This window comes from Poecilia reticulata, chromosome 7 (genome assembly GCF_904066995.2).
Source record: "Poecilia reticulata chromosome 7, P_reticulata-male-v2, whole genome shotgun sequence".
NCBI classification, from domain to species: Eukaryota; Metazoa; Chordata; class Actinopteri; order Cyprinodontiformes; family Poeciliidae; genus Poecilia; species Poecilia reticulata.
Window position 1 is genome coordinate 32593387 of NC_088836.1, and position 17599 is coordinate 32610985.

At 50.1% G+C, this 17599-nt stretch overlaps 3 protein-coding genes and 1 long non-coding RNA gene across 17 annotated transcripts; 2 read left to right on the forward strand and 2 right to left on the reverse strand.

Moving 5' to 3' along the window:
- Positions 1-421: 421 nt before the first annotated feature.
- rad51c (RAD51 paralog C) lies at positions 422-4647 on the reverse strand. Its single transcript, XM_008402333.3, has 4 exons — positions 4155-4647; positions 2348-2570; positions 1406-1622; positions 422-1275 (listed from the first exon to the last, which is right to left on the reverse strand). Exons 1-4 carry the CDS (start codon positions 4270-4272, stop codon positions 775-777), a joined length of 1059 nt encoding a protein of 352 aa, XP_008400555.1. The 5' UTR covers positions 4273-4647; the 3' UTR covers positions 422-774.
- Positions 4648-5001: 354 nt separating this feature from the next.
- On the forward strand, positions 5002-8203 carry abt1 (activator of basal transcription 1). Of its 2 annotated transcripts, none has more exons than XM_008402335.3 (5): positions 5002-5104; positions 5499-5802; positions 7380-7555; positions 7633-7809; positions 7884-8203. In XM_008402335.3, exons 2-5 carry the CDS (start codon positions 5508-5510, stop codon positions 8058-8060), a joined length of 825 nt encoding a protein of 274 aa, XP_008400557.1. In that variant the 5' UTR covers positions 5002-5104; positions 5499-5507; the 3' UTR covers positions 8061-8203. The 2 variants fall into 2 exon arrangements, with proteins under 2 accessions (XP_008400557.1, XP_008400556.1); XM_008402334.2 differs by lacking the exon at positions 5002-5104 and adding an exon at positions 5113-5301.
- A 983-nt stretch (positions 8204-9186) lies between these two features.
- On the forward strand, positions 9187-16897 carry cdk16 (cyclin dependent kinase 16). Of its 13 annotated transcripts, XM_081609501.1 has the most exons (17): positions 9187-9318; positions 10074-10265; positions 10573-10725; positions 10796-10914; positions 11025-11153; positions 11251-11307; positions 11385-11499; positions 12205-12299; positions 12391-12453; positions 12536-12659; positions 12728-12848; positions 13213-13310; positions 13391-13496; positions 14736-14778; positions 14848-14938; positions 15007-15081; positions 15599-16897. In XM_081609501.1, exons 2-17 carry the CDS (start codon positions 10142-10144, stop codon positions 15634-15636), a joined length of 1551 nt encoding a protein of 516 aa, XP_081465627.1. In that variant the 5' UTR covers positions 9187-9318; positions 10074-10141; the 3' UTR covers positions 15637-16897. The 13 variants fall into 13 exon arrangements, 4 of the variants coding, with proteins under 4 accessions (XP_081465627.1, XP_081465628.1, XP_081465629.1 ...); XR_014088359.1 differs by lacking the exons at positions 14736-14778; positions 14848-14938; positions 15007-15081; positions 15599-16897 and adding exons at positions 13528-13998; positions 14111-14132; positions 14163-14414; XR_014088355.1 differs by lacking the exons at positions 14736-14778; positions 14848-14938; positions 15007-15081; positions 15599-16897 and adding exons at positions 13528-14162; positions 14245-14414.
- LOC103460236 (uncharacterized) lies at positions 15733-17553 on the reverse strand. The gene is made up of 2 exons (XR_532881.3): positions 17416-17553; positions 15733-17289 (listed from the first exon to the last, which is right to left on the reverse strand). It is a non-coding gene; the product is annotated as an uncharacterized LOC103460236 (long non-coding RNA).
- Positions 17554-17599: the final 46 nt, after the last annotated feature.

Consider the following 17599-nt stretch of genomic DNA (forward strand, 5'->3'; position numbering starts at 1 on the left):
TTAAAATAAGATTTTATTAAAATTTTCAATTTATTTGTTGAACATAAAGTTACTCAACTCCAGCTTTTATTGCTGAAAACACGATAAAATAATAATGATTATAATAATAATCACTGATTTACTATTTTTATGATTATTTTTGTCTGCTAGTCTCAAATCAAATGTATCATTATTATTAAAATAGAAAAGTTGTTTATCTTTAATAAGGCAAACGGCCGTTTCCTTAAAAAACAAAAACTTTAATTATAATATTATGAGCTGGCATAAAAGAGAATAACATAAATGTTGTTGCTTAGTTTTCAACAGAATTATGAATCTGTGTCCAGAAATAAATTATGACAAAGTTTAGTCTCTTCTGGTTTAACGTTAAACATTTTAAAGTGTTTCTGGATTTTAACCGACTGCAAATAAAACATGAATGAACAGAAAATCATCTATTTATTCAACAAAACATCCAAAAGGCCTCAGTTACCACGGCAACGGACAGGTGATGGAGGCGATGAGGAGCAGCTGGAGAGTTCTGGCTTCAGACACCTGGACACACCTGGACACACCTGGACTCCTGCAGCTCCAGGATCAGGTTAAAGTTTCTCTGTCTGGATTTGCTGCAGTCTCACCTGAGTGACATCATGCAGGGGGCGGGGCTAAGCTGGAGCAGAGCAGGTAAATGCAGCAAACACACCTGGACTGGACTGGAGTTCCTCTCAGCCAATGAGAAGCCAGCAGCCTGAACTTCAGGCTCTGATCTCTGATTGGCTGAAAGTCCCTGACCAATCATGTGCGAGTGTTTTCCCTGCTGGAAGCTGATTGGTCGGTCTGAGTTCGAGGCCTTTTGCTCTGCGGCTGCTCTGATTGGTCAGCGTCCCGGAAGCCCTGGCAGGTGATCTGGTATTGGACGGTGGCGTCCATGTGACCCGGGGATTTAACGATGGAGGCCAACCGCCGTGACTCCTCCCACCGGAGGAGGAGCCTGATGGAGGGGGCGTGACCCCAGAGGTCGCCCAGCGCCGGCACCAGCTGCGCCTGGCTGCCGCGCAGCCGCGTAGTCATGTGGTTGGTGGTTACCACGGCGATGTTGTGGTCTGTCGCCGCAGCGATAAGCCGCAGGCCGAGGCCCTGGAGGAGGCGTGTCCTCTGCGACAAATCGTCATGGAGATGCAGGAACGGGAACGCCACGCTGTCGATGACGAGGAGGCGGAGCCTCGGCCGGTCCGGCAGGAAGTCCGGCAGCAGGTGCAGCTCGGCCAGCAGCTCCACGTAGTCACGGCAACGCACCTGAGAACACACACACACACGGTAATCAGAGCCTTGCTGCCTCAGGGTTACCATGGCAACAGCAGTCAGTCGTAGGCTGATTAAAGGCGCCGGCCCAACAGAACCAGCAGAACCAGGAAACCCGACCTACCAGGAAGACATTCGACAGGATGGTCTCCACCGTGAAGGTCGTCATGGCAACGCGCTGCTCCTCATCCTCAGCCAGCAGCGAGCAGTGGCGCACGGCGGCGCCGGCCAGGTCCACCAGCCTCTGGACCTGGAACCCGCCCTCCGTGTCCACGAACAGAACCTGACCCCCGAGACCGCCGAACACCGCCGGCACCTGGACGTCCACGGCCAGCTGCAGGCTGGGCAGAACCAGAACCAGTCAGAACCAGAACCAGTCAGAATCAGAACCAGTCAGAACCAGTCAGAACCAGAACCAGCAGCTTAAACTGGTCTAAGGTTTCTTTCTAAACTGATTCCAGATTTGAAATGAACCCGTTTCTTCAGCGGAACCGGTTCTGGGTCCGGTTGGCAGTGAGGTTTCATAGAGCAGCAGCGCCCCCCGCAGGACAGGAGGTGGTCAGGGACAGTTGGACAGCAGACAGGATGTCCTGGACAGTCTGGAGGAAGGGTCTGACCTCAGCGGTCATCCTGCCATCACCTGCTGAGGCTCGCAGGTTGAACCTGATGGCTTCTGATTGGCTGCTTATCAGCCAATCACAGCTTGGGACATGTGACCCAAACATGGCGTCTTTAGGGACAAGTTGGACCGTCAGGCTGCATTCCAGCTCTGAACACAGAAATATTCAAATTACAGATTTGATCAAACTCATCATTGACCTTTACCACCTATTGACCCTAACGACCCAATTAGTGACCTCAACTGGCTCATTAGTGACCTTAGCGACCCTACTGGTGACCCTCTTGACCTCATCGATGACCCAACGACCCCCTTGGTGTGACTCATGTGAGGCTGTTACTTCCAGCCGTGTTCAGACCTGAAGTCACGTTCCAGGTCATGAGAGGAAACGCCTGTTTACACCTGCAGTGTGTGACCAGGTGTGTGACCAGGTGTGTGTTTTCTGACCACAGCTGCGTTTTCCCGACTCCTGGAGCTCCGCAGATCTCCGTCACTTTCCCGACAGGAACTCCTCCTCCGAGCGCCTCGTCCAGCTGGGAGCAGAACGTCACGATGCTCCTGAACTCCTCCTCCTTCTGCAGGAGCTCCAGAGCCGTCACCGCGGCAACGCCGTGCCCCGAGCTGGCAGCCTGCAGCGCCTCCAGCGCCTCCTGCTGGGAGACTCCAGCCTCTGCACACATGACCAATCAGAGCAACGTTTCTGTCATTAGGAGAGCAGTGTGATGTCTGATTTATTATAACTTCTGCTGATCTTATTAAAAAAATCTAACTTTAGAATAAAAAACATCTTTAATGTTTAATTTACATAAAATCAAGAAATTAAAAAAGTTGTTTGTTCTTTTTTCTATGAAATTTTAATAAATAAAGATATAAAATTATGAAACTCCAACACACAGAACCACAACCTCCAGTAAATTAATCACTTTAATTAATCAGTTTACTGGTTTTATGCTTGATTTTTTATAAGAACTTAATTATAGGATTTGTGTAAAACAAGAAGGTGAAAAATGACCATGATGATCAAAACATCAACAATAATCAGATTTTCTTTTTTAAATGATATTTTGCATACATTTGTTGTGTTAGATATAAAAAAGATGAAAATAAAACTGGCAGATATTAGTTTTATTTAAAAAACTAAATAAAACTAATATCTGCCAGTAATAAATCAAATTGATATTTGGATCACATTTGATCCGGTGAATCCGATCACTGATCACTTCAGCTTTTATTCCGTCTCTGATTGAACGAAGAAAAAAAAAATCGCCTTTATCCATAAAGGGTAAACTGGACCAATCACAGAACCAGAACCAGAACCTGAGCTGAAGCCTTACATCCGCTGAGCTTGAACCAAGATGAGCTTCAGTCTCATTAAACCAAGTGATGAGATGCTTTGATGACACTCGACATAACATTTTATGTTATTTATAAAATCTAAATAACATATTATTTAGGCCCTGCGACAGACTGGCGACCCGTCCATGACCCGTCCAGGTGACCTGTCCAACCCGTCCAGGTGACCCGGAAAGGTGACCTGTCCAACCCGTCCAGGTGACCCGTCCAGGTGACCTGGACAGGCGACCCGGACAGGCGACCTGGACAGGCGACCCGGACAGGCGACCCGTCCAGGCGACCCGGACAGGCGACCCGGACAGGCGACCCGGACAGGCGACCCGTCCAGGTGACCTGGACAGGCGACCCGGACAGGCGACCCGGACAGGTCACCTGTCCAGGTGACCTGTCCGGGTGACCAGTCCATGACCCGTCCAGGTGACCTGGACAGGCGACCCGGACAGGCGACCCGTCCAGGTGACCTGGACAGGCGACCTGTCCAGGTGACCTGTCCGGGTGACCAGTCCATGACCCGTCCAGGTGACCCGGACAGGTGACCCGTCCAGGTGACCCCGCCTCTCGCCCAGAACGTTAGCTGGAGAGGCAGCAGCTCCTCCAGACCCACTGAAGGACCAGGTGTTAGAAAATGGATGGATGGATATTATTTAGATTTTTCTATAAATTGAAAAATATTTTCTAAAGAAAAAAAATCGCCTATTTTCTATAAAATTTCCTTTTTTCCAGAATTTCTGTGACAGAACAAATTTAATCGTAACTTTATTTAGTTTCTACTTTAACAAAAGACAAAGTATGGATAAAAAACAGTTTTAACCTTAATATGAAACTTTTTTAAAAAGGTGGAAAACTAGATGCCTCAAAGCATTGTGACGTGATGAGATGACGTGTTTCCGCCGCGCTCTACCTGCGCTCAGGTGTTCCGGGTTCAGGTCCCGCAGGTCTGTGGCGAACTGGAAACCAGCTCTCACCAGTTTCCCCTTCAAACTGGAGCCCAAACTCAAACTGGAGACGGGCCTCCTCATCCTCACCTCGTTCACGGCAGCCCGCTTCCTCCCAGCGCTTCCGCTTTTACTTTTCAAAATAAAAGCCGCAGGATTTCCGCTTTGCTGCTGAGTTCAGGTGTTTTGATTTTAAATCAGTTTAATTTCTAAAATAATTGGTTTGTCGTCCAACAACAATCAGGATAAAAATAATAAAAGTTTAATATTTGTGAAACATTTAAATTATTATAAAATTATTATATCATTTCATGATTATATCAATCATGAAAATGGAGATTTCTTTAAAGTGTCCATTTCACTTTGCTCTTCTTCACTCCATCAGTAGAAAGTACTACGCAGTTATCAAAAGCAAAACCTGTGAAATCAACAGAAATGTGGAAATACCATGGGATGTGAAAACAGTGATGGTTAAATTACAAACATTTATCTTTTTATTCGGTCTGTTATCTAATCTTTTAATGACCAAATTCTGGAAAATTATCAGTTTTAATGTATATTACGCACGTAATAAAGGATAGTGCCGTAAAACTACTAAAATGTATTTTTCAACAATAAATTTGTTTCTACTCATCTCTGTATTAAATTACTGCTGACAAGTTGAATTAATATTCAGTTTCTCCTGAATTCACTTTTAGTTTTTACATATTTTAAATATTACATATAAAATCACAACAATAAGAATTACTGCAAAAAGAACATTTATTTATTCCGTGTTTAAAATATTTAGCTTCGACTTATTTTGAAAAGACATCAGGAATCTACGTTGCAGCTTCAGTGACGTCAGTCGGACGCGACGGTAGTTCCACGTGAGTCGGTTTGTTGATGAAGGATCGATCTGCGGCTGCTTGATCAGGTAGGTTCATCAGTTATTGATAATAAGCAGGCTGACCCGCAGCAGAGGAAACCGGAAGTTGCCTGAGTTTCCGACAGGAAGTTGAGTTTGGAGGAAGAGCTGCGGTCTGAGGGTCCAGCTGGACGTTTAGCTGGACGTTGACTGGAGGGTTGAAGGTCTGGTTCCTCCTCAGGATGTTTTCCTGTTTGTTGAAGGAGGTTCGAGTCTTAAAACTGATTTTATGTTTTGTTTTCTGGAAGATGAACCCAGAGATCAAAGGGAGGGTTTATTATCGTCTCCTCTGGATTATTTACGCATTTTCCTGTTGAACTCGGTGTTTCCACCAGGCGGAGCTGCTGAGATAATGACACTGATTTGATTGGATACATGAAGTCACGTGTTTCTCTGCCCGTAGATCACAGAGATGAAGAGGCGAGAGGAAGAGGAGAAACGGAGGAAGACAACAGGCCAGAGTCCAGAGGAGGAGGAAGAGGAGCAGAGGAGGAGGAGCTCTCAGAGCGAAGAGGAGGAGGAGGAGGAAGCAGCCAGTGAGCAGAAAGGAGCTGCTGATGATGATGATGAGGCGAAGAAGAAGGAGAGGAAGTGTGTTCCAGGTATCATCTACCTGGGCCACATTCCTCCCAGGCTCCGACCCAAACACCTGAGGAACCTGCTGTCAGCGTACGGAGAGATCGGACGCATTTTCCTGCAGCCAGAGGGTACGACACACACACACACACACACTGAAACACTACAAACACACACTGACACACACACACACACACACACACACTGACACACACACACACACACACTGACACACACACACACACACACTGACACACACACACACACACACTGACACACACACACACTGAAACACTACAAACACACACTGACACACACACACACACACACACACACACACACTACAAACACACACACACACACACACACTACAAACACACACACACACTACAAACACACACACACACTGACACACACACACACACTACAAACACACTACAAACACACACACACACACACACACACTACAAACACACACACACACACACTACAAACACACACACACACACACTACAACACACACACACACACACACACACACACACACACACACACTGACACACACACTACAAACACACACACACACTACAAACACACACACACACACACTACAAACACACACACACACACTGACACACACACACAAACTACAAACACACACACACACACACTGACACACACACACACACACTACAAACACACACACACTGACACACACACTACAAACACACACACACACACACACACACTACAAACACACACACACACACACTACAAACACACACACACACTACAAACACACACACACACACACTGACACACACACACACACACACACACACACACACTGACACACACACACACACACTGACACACACACACTGACACACACACACTACAAACACACACACACACACACACACACTGACACACACACACACACACGCACACACACTGACACACACACACACTGACACGTCGTCAGAACTTTCTGCTGTTATCAATTATGAAACAAGAAATCAACGTTATTTAGTCAAACTCTTCATCCAACATATTGATTGATGTTCAGTCACATCCTCCATCCAGGTGGTTCTTAGTCTTCATTTAAATAAACTCAGTTTTATTTAAATGTTTTCTTCTCTCAGCCACAATAATAATAATAATAATAATAATAATAATAATAACTTCAGTTTCTGTTCAGCTGGAGGACGTTTTGTCACATCCACACGGTTTCCTGTTCTCAGCTTCTGTGCAGTGATTGGATGGTTCTCAGTCACCTGGTGACATCATAATGTAGAGCTGTGATTTATCTGCGTCGCCATAGTAACTCATTTTATTTCTATAGCTTCAGCCAGTGGGAACATGGATAATAAATAGGGGGATTTTTGCCCCTTTTCTTCATATTTTCCTGCTTCCTGGTGGAAACATCCTGTAAACATCAGTTTTTGTGGTCATGCAGGCGACTGGAGATCAGATCTGGTTTCTCCTCTAACAATCAGAAAACAGAAGTTTGACTCGTTAACGCCTCGCCTCCACTTTAACCAGACCTACAGTTCCTCCACTGTCCTCATCATTTCCCTCCCTGCAGGTGAATTCTGCAGGTCCAGGTCCAGGTCCAGGTCCGTCCATTATTGGTTCCTCTGATGTGAAGTTGCTGCTGCAGAAGCTTCTGGTTGCTGTTCCTAACCTGAATGCGTTGATCCCGCAGACCGCCAGGTGAGGAGGAAGAAGAAGAAGTCCGGCTCCAGGAGGTGCGACTTCACCGAAGGTTGGGTGGAGTTCAGGGACAAGCGGGTGGCGAAGCGGGTGGCGCTGTCGCTGCACAACACGCCGATGGGAACCAAGAAACGCCAGAGGTTCTTCTCTGACCTCTGGAACATCAAGGTGCCGCCTGGTTCCCTGCCTGGAACTGGAACAACGCTCCGTCAGAGTCTCACCTGTCGACGTCTGTCTGTCTCAAGTACCTGCACAGGTTCCACTGGACTCACCTGAGCGAGCGGCTGGCCTATGAGCAGACGGTGCTGCAGCAGAGACTCCGGGCCGAAGTCTCTCAGGCCAAGAAGGAGACCAGCTTCTACCTGAACAACGTGGAGAAGAGTGAACACCTGAGGAAGAAACGGCAGAGAGATGGAGAACAGGTAGAGACAGACGGTCTGACACAGACAGGTGAACATCTGAGAGACAGACAGGTAAACCGTTCTGTAATCCTCAGGTAGAGGAGAAGACGTGGGACTTCACTCAGCGCCAGACGGAAGAGGAGATCCAGAAGAAGAAGAAGAAGGACTCCATAACCCAGAAGCGTCTGAATAAGGCCCGCCTCATGCAGCAGGAGAGCCAATCAAACGTCTCGTTACTGGCTAAAATCTTTAACTCCAACCAATCAGAGTGAAGCTCATGAACTTGTTTCCATGGGGACAGTAAACAGAAACGGACTCATCCACTTCCTGTTGTCAGGAAGGGGCGGGGCCACTGGGTGGCTCCTCCCACTTCTCCTCATCATGTTTTGTTGTAAATAAAGTTTGTTGGATTTTGGTTTTGTCTGATAAAATATGGAGCCAGAAATCTAACAAACTGAAGTTAGTGGTTTCAGTCCGGTCCGGTTTACAGCCGAACCGGACCTGGAACATTTATACCAGCCTGCCTGCAGGGGGCGCCGCTCACTTCCGCTCACTTCAACAAGTTTTATGTAGTTTGAGTCACTCAGATGGTTGTAAAGGCACAAATTATTTCTGTAGTTAAATTTAATGAAATTTTGTTTAATCAAAAACAAAAACTTTTTTTTTTTATAAAAAAACCCCCAATTTTTTTTTTTTGTTTTACAAACATTTTTTTTATAAAAAAAAAAAAAAAAAGGAGTTTCCCTCCTAGAGCAGAGGAGGGAAACTCCAGGCCTGGAGGCTGGAGGCCTGGACTCCTGCAGCTGTTAGGTGTGTCTCCACTTCAAGACACCTGAGTCAATCATGACGTCGTTAGCAGAACCTGACGGGACCGAGGAGGAGATTCAGTTACTGGATCCAGGTGTGTTGGACCAGGGAGACACTAAGAGCTGCAGGACTCTGGACCTCCAGGACCAGGACCAGGACTAAACCAGGACCAGGACTAAACCAGGACCAGGACCCCCCACCCTGCTTTACATCAGAGTTCCCCCCCCCGGTCCTCTGCCTCCTGCTCTGCAGGTTCTAGATGAGCCTCTGTCCAGAACCGCTGATCCAAATGACTGCATGACCATCAGGTGCTGCCTGTTAATCACCCAGAGATGCAATCCAGGTGTCAGAAGGGAAACAGCTGGAACAAGCAGGACACCCTGAGGACCAGGGAGGAGAAGCTGCACTAGAAGCTGGAGAACTTCACTGGGTTACTTTGTAGAGCTGAAGAAGAATTAAAAATCAGCAAAAAAATAGAAAAACAATCTTTTGAAAGTACCTTCATAGTTTGTGACTTGCTACGTGAATTTCTAGATTGAAATAAGCAGAAGATCAAAAACCACCAGTTTGTTTACAAACACGCTGGGGGCGGGGCTAGGTGACGTCATGACGCAGTGGAGTAGGAACATGGCGGCGGATTACTGGGAGACGGAGCGACCCGAACCTCCTTCAGACTGAACCGAACCACGCAGAACCCGGGCCGGACCGGGTCCGCCTCTCACGGTAGGTACCGGGTCAAAGGTGGAGGCAGCGGACCCGGTTCCCTGGCCCTCCGGCCCGGCAGCCGATACCGAACCGGAGCCTGGGCGCAGGCAGAACACGAAGCCCACTGCAGGAGTTCAGGATGTAGACGGAGCCGGGCTAGCAGGCTAGCTGTGAGCAGCAGAAACGGTTCGGTTCGGTTCGGTTCTGGGCTTTAAGCTGAAAACGTTTAACTTGCAGCAAGAACATCAACCACATCCGCTATGAATGAATGAATGACTGAATGAGTTAAATGAAAACATTTAGGAATGATTTATAAAAATATTAATTCTCCATTAATTCCTGACTGAAACTGGATCACACAGAGCTTCCGGTGTCAGGCTCGGTCCACTCAGAGTGCGGCCAGGTTCTGGACCTTCTGAAAGCAGTCTGAGGGACCCACTGATCTGTGACGTCATCCTGAAAGCTGCTGATTGATTGGCTGAGATGATGACCTCAGCATCACAGGTCCCTGACTGTGTTTCACACGGTAACCATGGAAACATGGGTCAGCCTTACTGAGTCCTGATTGGACGAGAAGGATCAGGTTGACCTCAGAGTCGGTCTCCATGGTAACTGTTACTGGTGAAACTACCTGAGGCTGACAGGAGCAGGAAGTGACATCACTTCCTGTTGGTCCATCAGGTGTTTATACGAAGACGATCAGTGAATCTAACTCAGTTCCAGATGGTCGCAGAGCTGCAGCTTGGTGTTCATCCATGTGTTTACCTGTACAGGTGTCTCCAGGTGGACGGCTCCGCCCCCGTCGGCGTCTCGCCCCCCCCTGCCGCCTGGACCCCCCCTCATGGAGCGGATCAGGAAGCTCAAACGGCAGCTGTCTGTCACTCTGGGGAGGGGCGGGGCCGGCGGCGGGGACCAGGCGCTCAACGACTCCAACACGCAGGAAGTGACGTCACACAGCGATTCAGGTGACTTCCTGTTCAGGGACCAGCATTACAGTCTGGTACCGAGGGGTTCTGTTGGGACCAGTCAGGCCTCTGGTGGTGGGGCTTAGATTACATATGTAGATTATAATCTGGATTTAGCCAATGAATGAAGGGAAGATAAAAATATAGATTCAGGATGTTTAACATCCAGATCTGATTTCCACTGCGTCACTTCTAACACCTGTTTTCCTCCCTCCTCCTCTTCCTCCCCTCCTCCCTCTTCCTCCTCCCCCCTCCTCTTCCCTCTTCTTCCTCCCCTCCTCCCCCATCCCCCTCCCCCCCCTCCCAGAGGTCCCGTCTCTTCGTTCCTCAGCAGCTCTGAAGGTCCGCGCCTCGTCGTCTTCGGTCCACTCGTTGCTGCAGTCCTACGGCGGCTCCATGAGGAGGCCTCGCGGTCTCGGCCGCAGCCTGAGTTCCTACCTGAACCGGGCCACCAGACTCGGTACCGGCCACGAGAAACCCGGCGGCTCTGGTTCTGAAGCAGAGTCTGAAACTTCTGCTGGTTCTTTCAGAAATAGTTCATGAAGACGTCAAGATGAACTCTGGTGGAGAAAGTGATCCGCCTTCGTCTTCAGACGATGTTCAGAGTCCAGTCCGAGTCCGACTGAGGAACAAGAAGATCTCAACAGAGGTAACGAACCAGAACCAGAACCAGACGCACGAAACACCTGAAACTGACCTGTACCTCTCCTGACCCCTCGCAGCTAAAGCAGGTGAAGTCTGTCTCTTCTCGTGTTTCAGGACATCAACAAGCGTCTGTCGTTGCCGGCGGATATCCGTCTTCCTGATGATTACCTGGAGAAGTTCAGCGTGATTGGTCCGGCTCTGTTCGAGCAGCCAATCAGCAGGCGGCTCCGCCGAGTGTCTCTGGTACGTTTCCTCTCCGCTGCGCCGCACCACGCCGCTCCACGCCGCGCCGCTCCACGCCGCGCCGCCGTCAGCTCAGCGTGTTTCTCTCTGTGTGCAGTCGGAGATCGGGTTCGGGAAACTGGAGACGTACATCAAACTGGACAAACTGGGAGAGGTGAGCTCACAGGGAGAGTCCGAGTGTTTAGGAACCGACGTGTCCGGGTCCTCAGAGCGCCACCTGTCTGTCTGCAGGGGACCTACGCCACAGTGTACAAAGGTCGCAGCAAGCTGACCGACAACCTGGTTGCCCTGAAGGAGATTCGCCTGGAACATGAAGAGGGAGCTCCGTGCACGGCAATCAGAGAAGGTACCGCAGCAGCTAGCAGCAACTAGCAGCAGCAGCTAGCAGCAACCAGCAGCAGCAGCTAGCAGCAGCTAGCAGCAGCAACTAGCAGCAGCAACCAGCAACTAGCAGCAACTAGCAGCAGCAACCAGCAGCTAGCAGCAACCAGCATCTAGCAGCAACATGGTTTACAGGGTTGACGTGTTGCAGGTTGACGAGTTGCAGGTTGACGAGTTGCAGGTTGACGAGTTGCTGGTTGACGAGTTGCAGGTTGACGTGTTGCAGGTTGACGAGTTGCAGGTTGACGAGTTGCTGGTTGACGAGTTGCTGGTTGACGAGTTGCTGGTTGACGTGTTGCTGGTTGACGTGTTGCAGGTTGACGAGTTGCAGGTTGACGAGTTGCAGGTTGACGAGTTGCTGGTTGACGAGTTGCTGGTTGACGTGTTGCTGGTTGACGAGTTGCAGGTTGACGAGTTGCAGGTTGACGAGTTGCAGGTTGACGAGTTGCAGGTTGACGAGTTGCAGGTTGACGTGTTGCAGGTTGACGAGTTGCTGGTTGACGTGTTGCAGGTTGACGAGTTGCAGGTTGACGAGTTGCAGGTTGACGTGTTGCAGGTTGACGAGTTGCAGGTTGACGTGTTGCAGGTTGACGAGTTGCAGGTTGACGTGTTGCAGGTTGACGAGTTGCAGGTTGACGAGTTGCTGGTTGACGTGTCTTTTCTCCTGCAGTGTCTCTGCTGAAGGACCTGAAACACGCCAACATCGTGACGCTTCATGACATCATCCACACGCAGAAATCCCTCACGCTGGTCTTTGAGTACCTGGTGAGTCGTTACCAGGAAACGCCGGATCAATAGGCTAATTGATTATCAATCACCTGATTTAACCAGAATTACCTGGATTTTCACATTTCAGGACAAAGATCTGAAGCAATACCTGGACGACTGTGGAAACGTCATCCATGTTCACAACGTCAAGGTGAGGATGGATGGATGGAGAGTCCAGTAGAACCCAGTAGAACCAGCAGAACCAGCTGACTGGTCTGGTGTTTCTGTCTCAGCTGTTTCTCTTCCAGTTGCTCCGCGGTTTGTCCTACTGCCACCGGAGGAAAGTTCTCCACCGAGACCTGAAGCCCCAGAACCTGCTGATCAACGAGCGAGGGGAGCTCAAGCTGGCCGACTTCGGTGGGTTCTCCTCTGGTTCTGGTTCTGGTTCTGCTTCTGTTCTGACCGGAATACTTGGTGTCCTTCAGGTTTGGCCCGAGCCAAGTCCATCCCAACAAAAACGTACTCCAATGAGGTGGTGACGCTGTGGTACCGGCCGCCGGACATCCTGCTGGGCAGCACCGACTACTCCACCCACATCGACATGTGGTACGGTTCTGCATGGTCCGGTTCTCAGATCCGGCTGCTTTTAGCAACAAAATCTCTGCATGGAGTTAGCATGTCCTCCCAGCGCACGGCCCGGTTCCCTCTCTGGGTTTCCTCCTGGTTCTGTCCAGAAACATGTCCGTCGGGTTTCCTGCTCTCCCAGCTGGTGGTTGCGTCTCCATGGTTGCTTGTCCTGCTGATGGACCGTTGACATGTCCAGGTTGTCCCTTCCTGTCTCCAGTGGTGCTGGTTGTCGGTTCTGGTACCAGCCCTCAGGAACAGGAACAGAAAGTTCTGGTTTGTAATAAAGGGGTCGGTTCGGACCCTCGGCCTTCTACGAGCCGTTTCCACCCGTTTGTGTCTCCAGGGGTGTTGGGTGCATCTTCTATGAGATGGTGACGGGTCGCCCTCTCTTTCCTGGCTCTACGGTTGAGGAGGAGCTTCACTTCATCTTCAAGCTGCTGGGTATTGACCAATCAGCTTCCGTCACCGAGAGCCAATCAGCATCCAGGATTGTTGCTGACTGAAGGTAGTTTTGTCTGCAGGAACGCCCAGAGAGCGCAGCTGGCCCGGGATCGGGTCCAACCAGGAGTTCCTGGCTTTCAACTTCCCTCAGTACCGAGCCGAGAGGCTGAGCAACCACACCCCCAGGTAGGCCCGGGTACCCCACAAATACCCCCAGGTAGGCCCGGGTACCCCACAAATACCCCCAGGTAGGCCCGGGTACCCCCAGGGTAGGCCCGGTACCCCACCAATACCCCCAGGGTAGGCCCGGTACCCCACAAATACCCCCAGGTAGGCCCGGTACCCCACAAATACCCCCAGGTAGGTCCGGGTACCCCACAAATACCCCCAGGTAGGTCCGGGTACCCCACAAATACCCCCAGGTAGGTCCGGGTACCCCACAAATACCCCCAGGTAGGCCCGGTACCCCACAAATACCCCCAGGTAGGCCCGGGTACCCCACAAATACCCCCAGGTAGGCCCGGGTACCCCCAGGGTAGGCCCGGTACCCCACCAATACCCCCAGGGTAGGCCCGGTACCCCACAAATACCCCCAGGTAGGTCCGGGTACCCCACAAATACCCCCAGGTAGGCCCGGGTACCCCACAAATACCCCCAGGTAGGCCCGGTACCCCACAAATACCCCCAGGTAGGCCCGGTACCCCACAAACACCCCCAGGTAGGTCCGGGTACCCCACAAATACCCCCAGGTAGGCCCGGGTACCCCCAGATAGGCCCGGGTACCCCACAAATACCCCCAGGTAGGCCGGGGTACCCCCAGGGGTAGGCCCGGTACCCCACAAATACCCCCAGGTAGGCCCGGGTACCCTACAAATACCCCCAGATAGGCCCGGGTACCCCACAAATACCCCCAGATAGGCCCGGGTACCCCCAGGTAGGCCCGGTACCCCACAAATACCCCCAGGTAGGCCCGGTACCCCACCAATACCCCCAGGTAGGCCCGGTACCCCACAAATACCCCCAGGTAGGCCCGGTACCCCACAAACACCCCCAGGTAGGTCCGGGTACCCCACAAATACCCCCAGGTAGGCCCGGGTACCCCCAGATAGGCCCGGGTACCCCACAAATACCCCCAGGTAGGCCGGGGTACCCCCAGGGGTAGGCCCGGGTACCCTACAAATACCCCCAGATAGGCCCGGGTACCCCCAGGTAGGCCCGGTACCCCACAAATACCCCCAGATAGGCCCGGGTACCCCACAAATACCCCCAGGTAGGCCGGGGTACCCCCAGGGGTAGGCCCGGTACCCCACAAATACCCCCAGGGTAGGCCCGGTACCCCACACATACCCCCAGGGTAGGCCCGGTACCCCACACATACCCCCAGGTAGCCAGGGCTTTTCCCAGCATCCTCCTCTCTGTGTTCAGGCTCAGCAGTGAAGGAGTGGAGCTGCTGTCAAAGTTCCTGCAGGTCAGTGAACGCCTCACAGTGTTTCTATGGTAACGGCTGTAGCAGCTCTGATGAGCGTTTGAACTTTAGTTTGAAGGGAAGAAGAGGATCTCTGCCGACGAGGCCATGAAACATTGCTACTTCAGTAACCTTGGAAACAGAGTGACATCACTTCCTGACAGTAAGTGTAACCTTGGACACAGCCTTTTCTGTCTGTGATGTCACTAAGGTCACATGATTACGTTTCAGCGGCGTCCATCTTCAGTCTGTCGGAGATCCAGCTGGAGAAGGAGAGCGTGAGGCCGCCGGCAGCTCCTGATCCAGGTAACCGTCACACACCTGGTGGTCCCGTCTCTACTGGGCACTACTTCCGCTAATGCGCTAATAGCAGAGCTAATTTTTAGCTTAGTGCTTTAGCCTTCATATGATTAGTGCTGTAGGGTTAGTGCAGCTAGCTCTTTAGCTAGCAGTGCCCACCATTTATAGTGGGTGTCAACATGGTTGAGTTTAGCGTTTAGCATTAGCTTCTGCCATATAGCATGTTGGTGTAGCGCTTTAGCATTAGCAGAACTAATGTTTATGAATAGTGCTTTAGGGTTAGCGGAGCTAGCGTTTTAGTTAGCGGCGTTCACCAGGTAGCCTGAGGCTCCCGAGGGAAACGAACACAAACCCGATTCCTCAGGAAGTTCGGCTCCGGTCTGGTCGGCTTGCAGAACTTTAACCTGGTCCAATAGAGACTGTCGGACCTTTCAGTAGAACATCAGAGCAGTGAGGGTCGAAGGAGAAGCAGGTCACCAGGTGAGCTGTAAGTGTCTGACGTTGAAACGTTTTGTTTTGAAAGCTACCAGCCCGACGCGGAGGCGGAGTCTGCTCTTCTGACACCTGAAGGAGGCGGAGCCATCTGAAAGGAAGTGACCGCAGGAAGTGACATTTTACTTTGAAGGAGCTGAGACTACTGATGTGAAACAAAGAAAACACTACAGATTTCCGGAATGTGAAGAAAACTTGTTTACAGACGATGCAATAATGAATCACAGCAGCTGCCGACCAATCAGAGGGCAGCATGCTTCACAAACAAACCAATCAGCTTCCGTCTTCCAAGACTTACAATCCAAACATGGTAGACCAGCAGCATCACCTCCAGCTTATGACATCATCATGATGTCACACTGCAGCAGGTGGAACCTGACAGGTGATTCCAGGAACCAGTCACCTGGTCCCAGTTAGCACCAGTTAGCGTTAGCTCGTTAACTGCTAATGAGCTTCTGGCCTGTTGCCACCATGACCAGGTGTGTTTCACGTCTCCTACCATTTCTGCTGGACGAAGCCATCTGGACTCTTATTGTGAAAGTTCTCGGCTGCTTCCTGTGTTTATCTACAGTAAACCAGCTGGATTTCCCCAGGGGTAAATATTGATGGGGTGGGGCAGATAACGGGGCAGATAGCATGCTCTGCTCTCTGGGTTCTCCTGCATCTTGACTGTTAGTCGATCTGATGGCGTCGGCCGTCTGAGCAGAAGCTCTTCGTTTCCTGATTCCAACCTGTAGAGTTCAGGGGTCAGTGGGCGGGGCTTCCCAGGTGTCCAGGTGTTAGTGATGTTTATACTGAAGTAATAAATGGGTCGAGTTACCAATAGAGGAAGTGATCGTTAACTGAAACGTGTCGGTTTGTGAAGTGAGAAAGCAGAAGGCAGTGGATGTTTCAAAATAAAAGCATTCCATGGAGGAGCAGGTTGGACAAAGCTTTCTGTTGACCTCTGACCTGTGCAGGTCGTCTCTGATTGGGGGTGGGGTTGGTTCCAGCCACGCCGTCTCCGTCTGACTGCTGAATGTAACTCAGGCAGCTCCCTGATTGGCCGAGCCGAGCGGCCGGTCAGCACACAGGAAGGTCGTTGTGCTGCGTTCAGGTCTGCTACTTTAACCATCGTTGTTGTTTTGAAGCCAAAGTTCTCTGCAATATCCTGACCTGCATGATGACTTTCTTCCAGTGAACTTCATGCTGTTAAATCTTCCATCGGCTCTGAAAGCACTGAAGTGTTTGTTTTACTTGAATGAAAACAGGAAGTGGATGTTGTTGTATTTATCTGTCTGTACTCTGGATATACAAACAGAACTGACATTAAAGATTTTATTTATTATCAGTGTTGGTCGGTTATCATTCCTGTTGGTCTGGAGACTTTTCAGTCCAGTAGAAAGAAAAGACTGAAGCTTTGATTAATTAAACGTAGAAAAAGTCTTGAGATTATTTAACATTTATAATGACGGATTAATTTATTCATCACAAAGAGAAGTAGCACGAAGTGACGGCAGTAAGATGCTCACAGAAACTGACCCGAGTTACCAAACGTCTCACCCTCAATGTCTCATCAGGGACTTTAAGCTTTTAAACAGCCGTAAACGGGGACATGCGGTAAACTTACCTCACCTGAGCGAAGCCTCCTCACCTGAATGTTAGCCTGGCTCTTCATCATCACCATCCTGTCATGTTTGGTTTCTGAACCAACATTTCAGCTTTTGCCCCACAGATAAAACCCTGGAAAACAAAGTTCTTTGCCTTAGTTCTGCATATTAGCATTCTTAGCATTATGCTAACCCATAACCAGAGCAGACATGCAGTAACTGCTGGGTCAGAGGTCAGCAGCAGACATCAGAGTATTACAGGTGAAGCAGGTGAAAGAAGCCCAGGCCGACTCGCCACAGTTGCTGCTACATGCATCTGGAGAGCCAGTAAATTAAAATCCTGTTTTAATTGATCAAACTTTTAGTGCTAAGCTAATCAAAGGCCTTACAGGCATCAATAAACCCATTTTTCCTCAGGAGAAGCTGCTATCTGTAGAGCTCTG

Excerpts from the sequence above, each read along its gene's own strand:
- rad51c (XM_008402333.3), bottom strand. The coding sequence starts at position 4,272 with ATGAGGAGGCCCGTCTCCAGTTTGAGTTTGGGCTCCAGTTTGAAGGGG. Across the intron at positions 1,623-2,347 it reads GTCGGGAAAACGCAGCTGTG|CCTGCAGCTGGCCGTGGACG; the intron begins GTCAGAAAACAC and ends GGTTCTGCCCAG. Across the intron at positions 1,276-1,405 it reads TCCTGTCGAATGTCTTCCTG|GTGCGTTGCCGTGACTACGT; the intron begins GTAGGTCGGGTT and ends GTGTGTTCTCAG.
- abt1 (XM_008402334.2), top strand. The coding sequence starts at position 5,278 with ATGTTTTCCTGTTTGTTGAAGGAG. Across the intron at positions 5,302-5,498 it reads TTTCCTGTTTGTTGAAGGAG|ATCACAGAGATGAAGAGGCG; the intron begins GTTCGAGTCTTA and ends CTCTGCCCGTAG. Across the intron at positions 7,556-7,632 it reads CTGACCTCTGGAACATCAAG|TACCTGCACAGGTTCCACTG; the intron begins GTGCCGCCTGGT and ends GTCTGTCTCAAG.
- cdk16 (XM_081609501.1), top strand. The coding sequence starts at position 10,142 with ATGGAGCGGATCAGGAAGCTCAAACGGCAGCTGTCTGTCACTCTGGGG. Across the intron at positions 10,266-10,572 it reads GACGTCACACAGCGATTCAG|AGGTCCCGTCTCTTCGTTCC; the intron begins GTGACTTCCTGT and ends CCCCCCTCCCAG. Across the intron at positions 11,308-11,384 it reads AACTGGACAAACTGGGAGAG|GGGACCTACGCCACAGTGTA; the intron begins GTGAGCTCACAG and ends GTCTGTCTGCAG.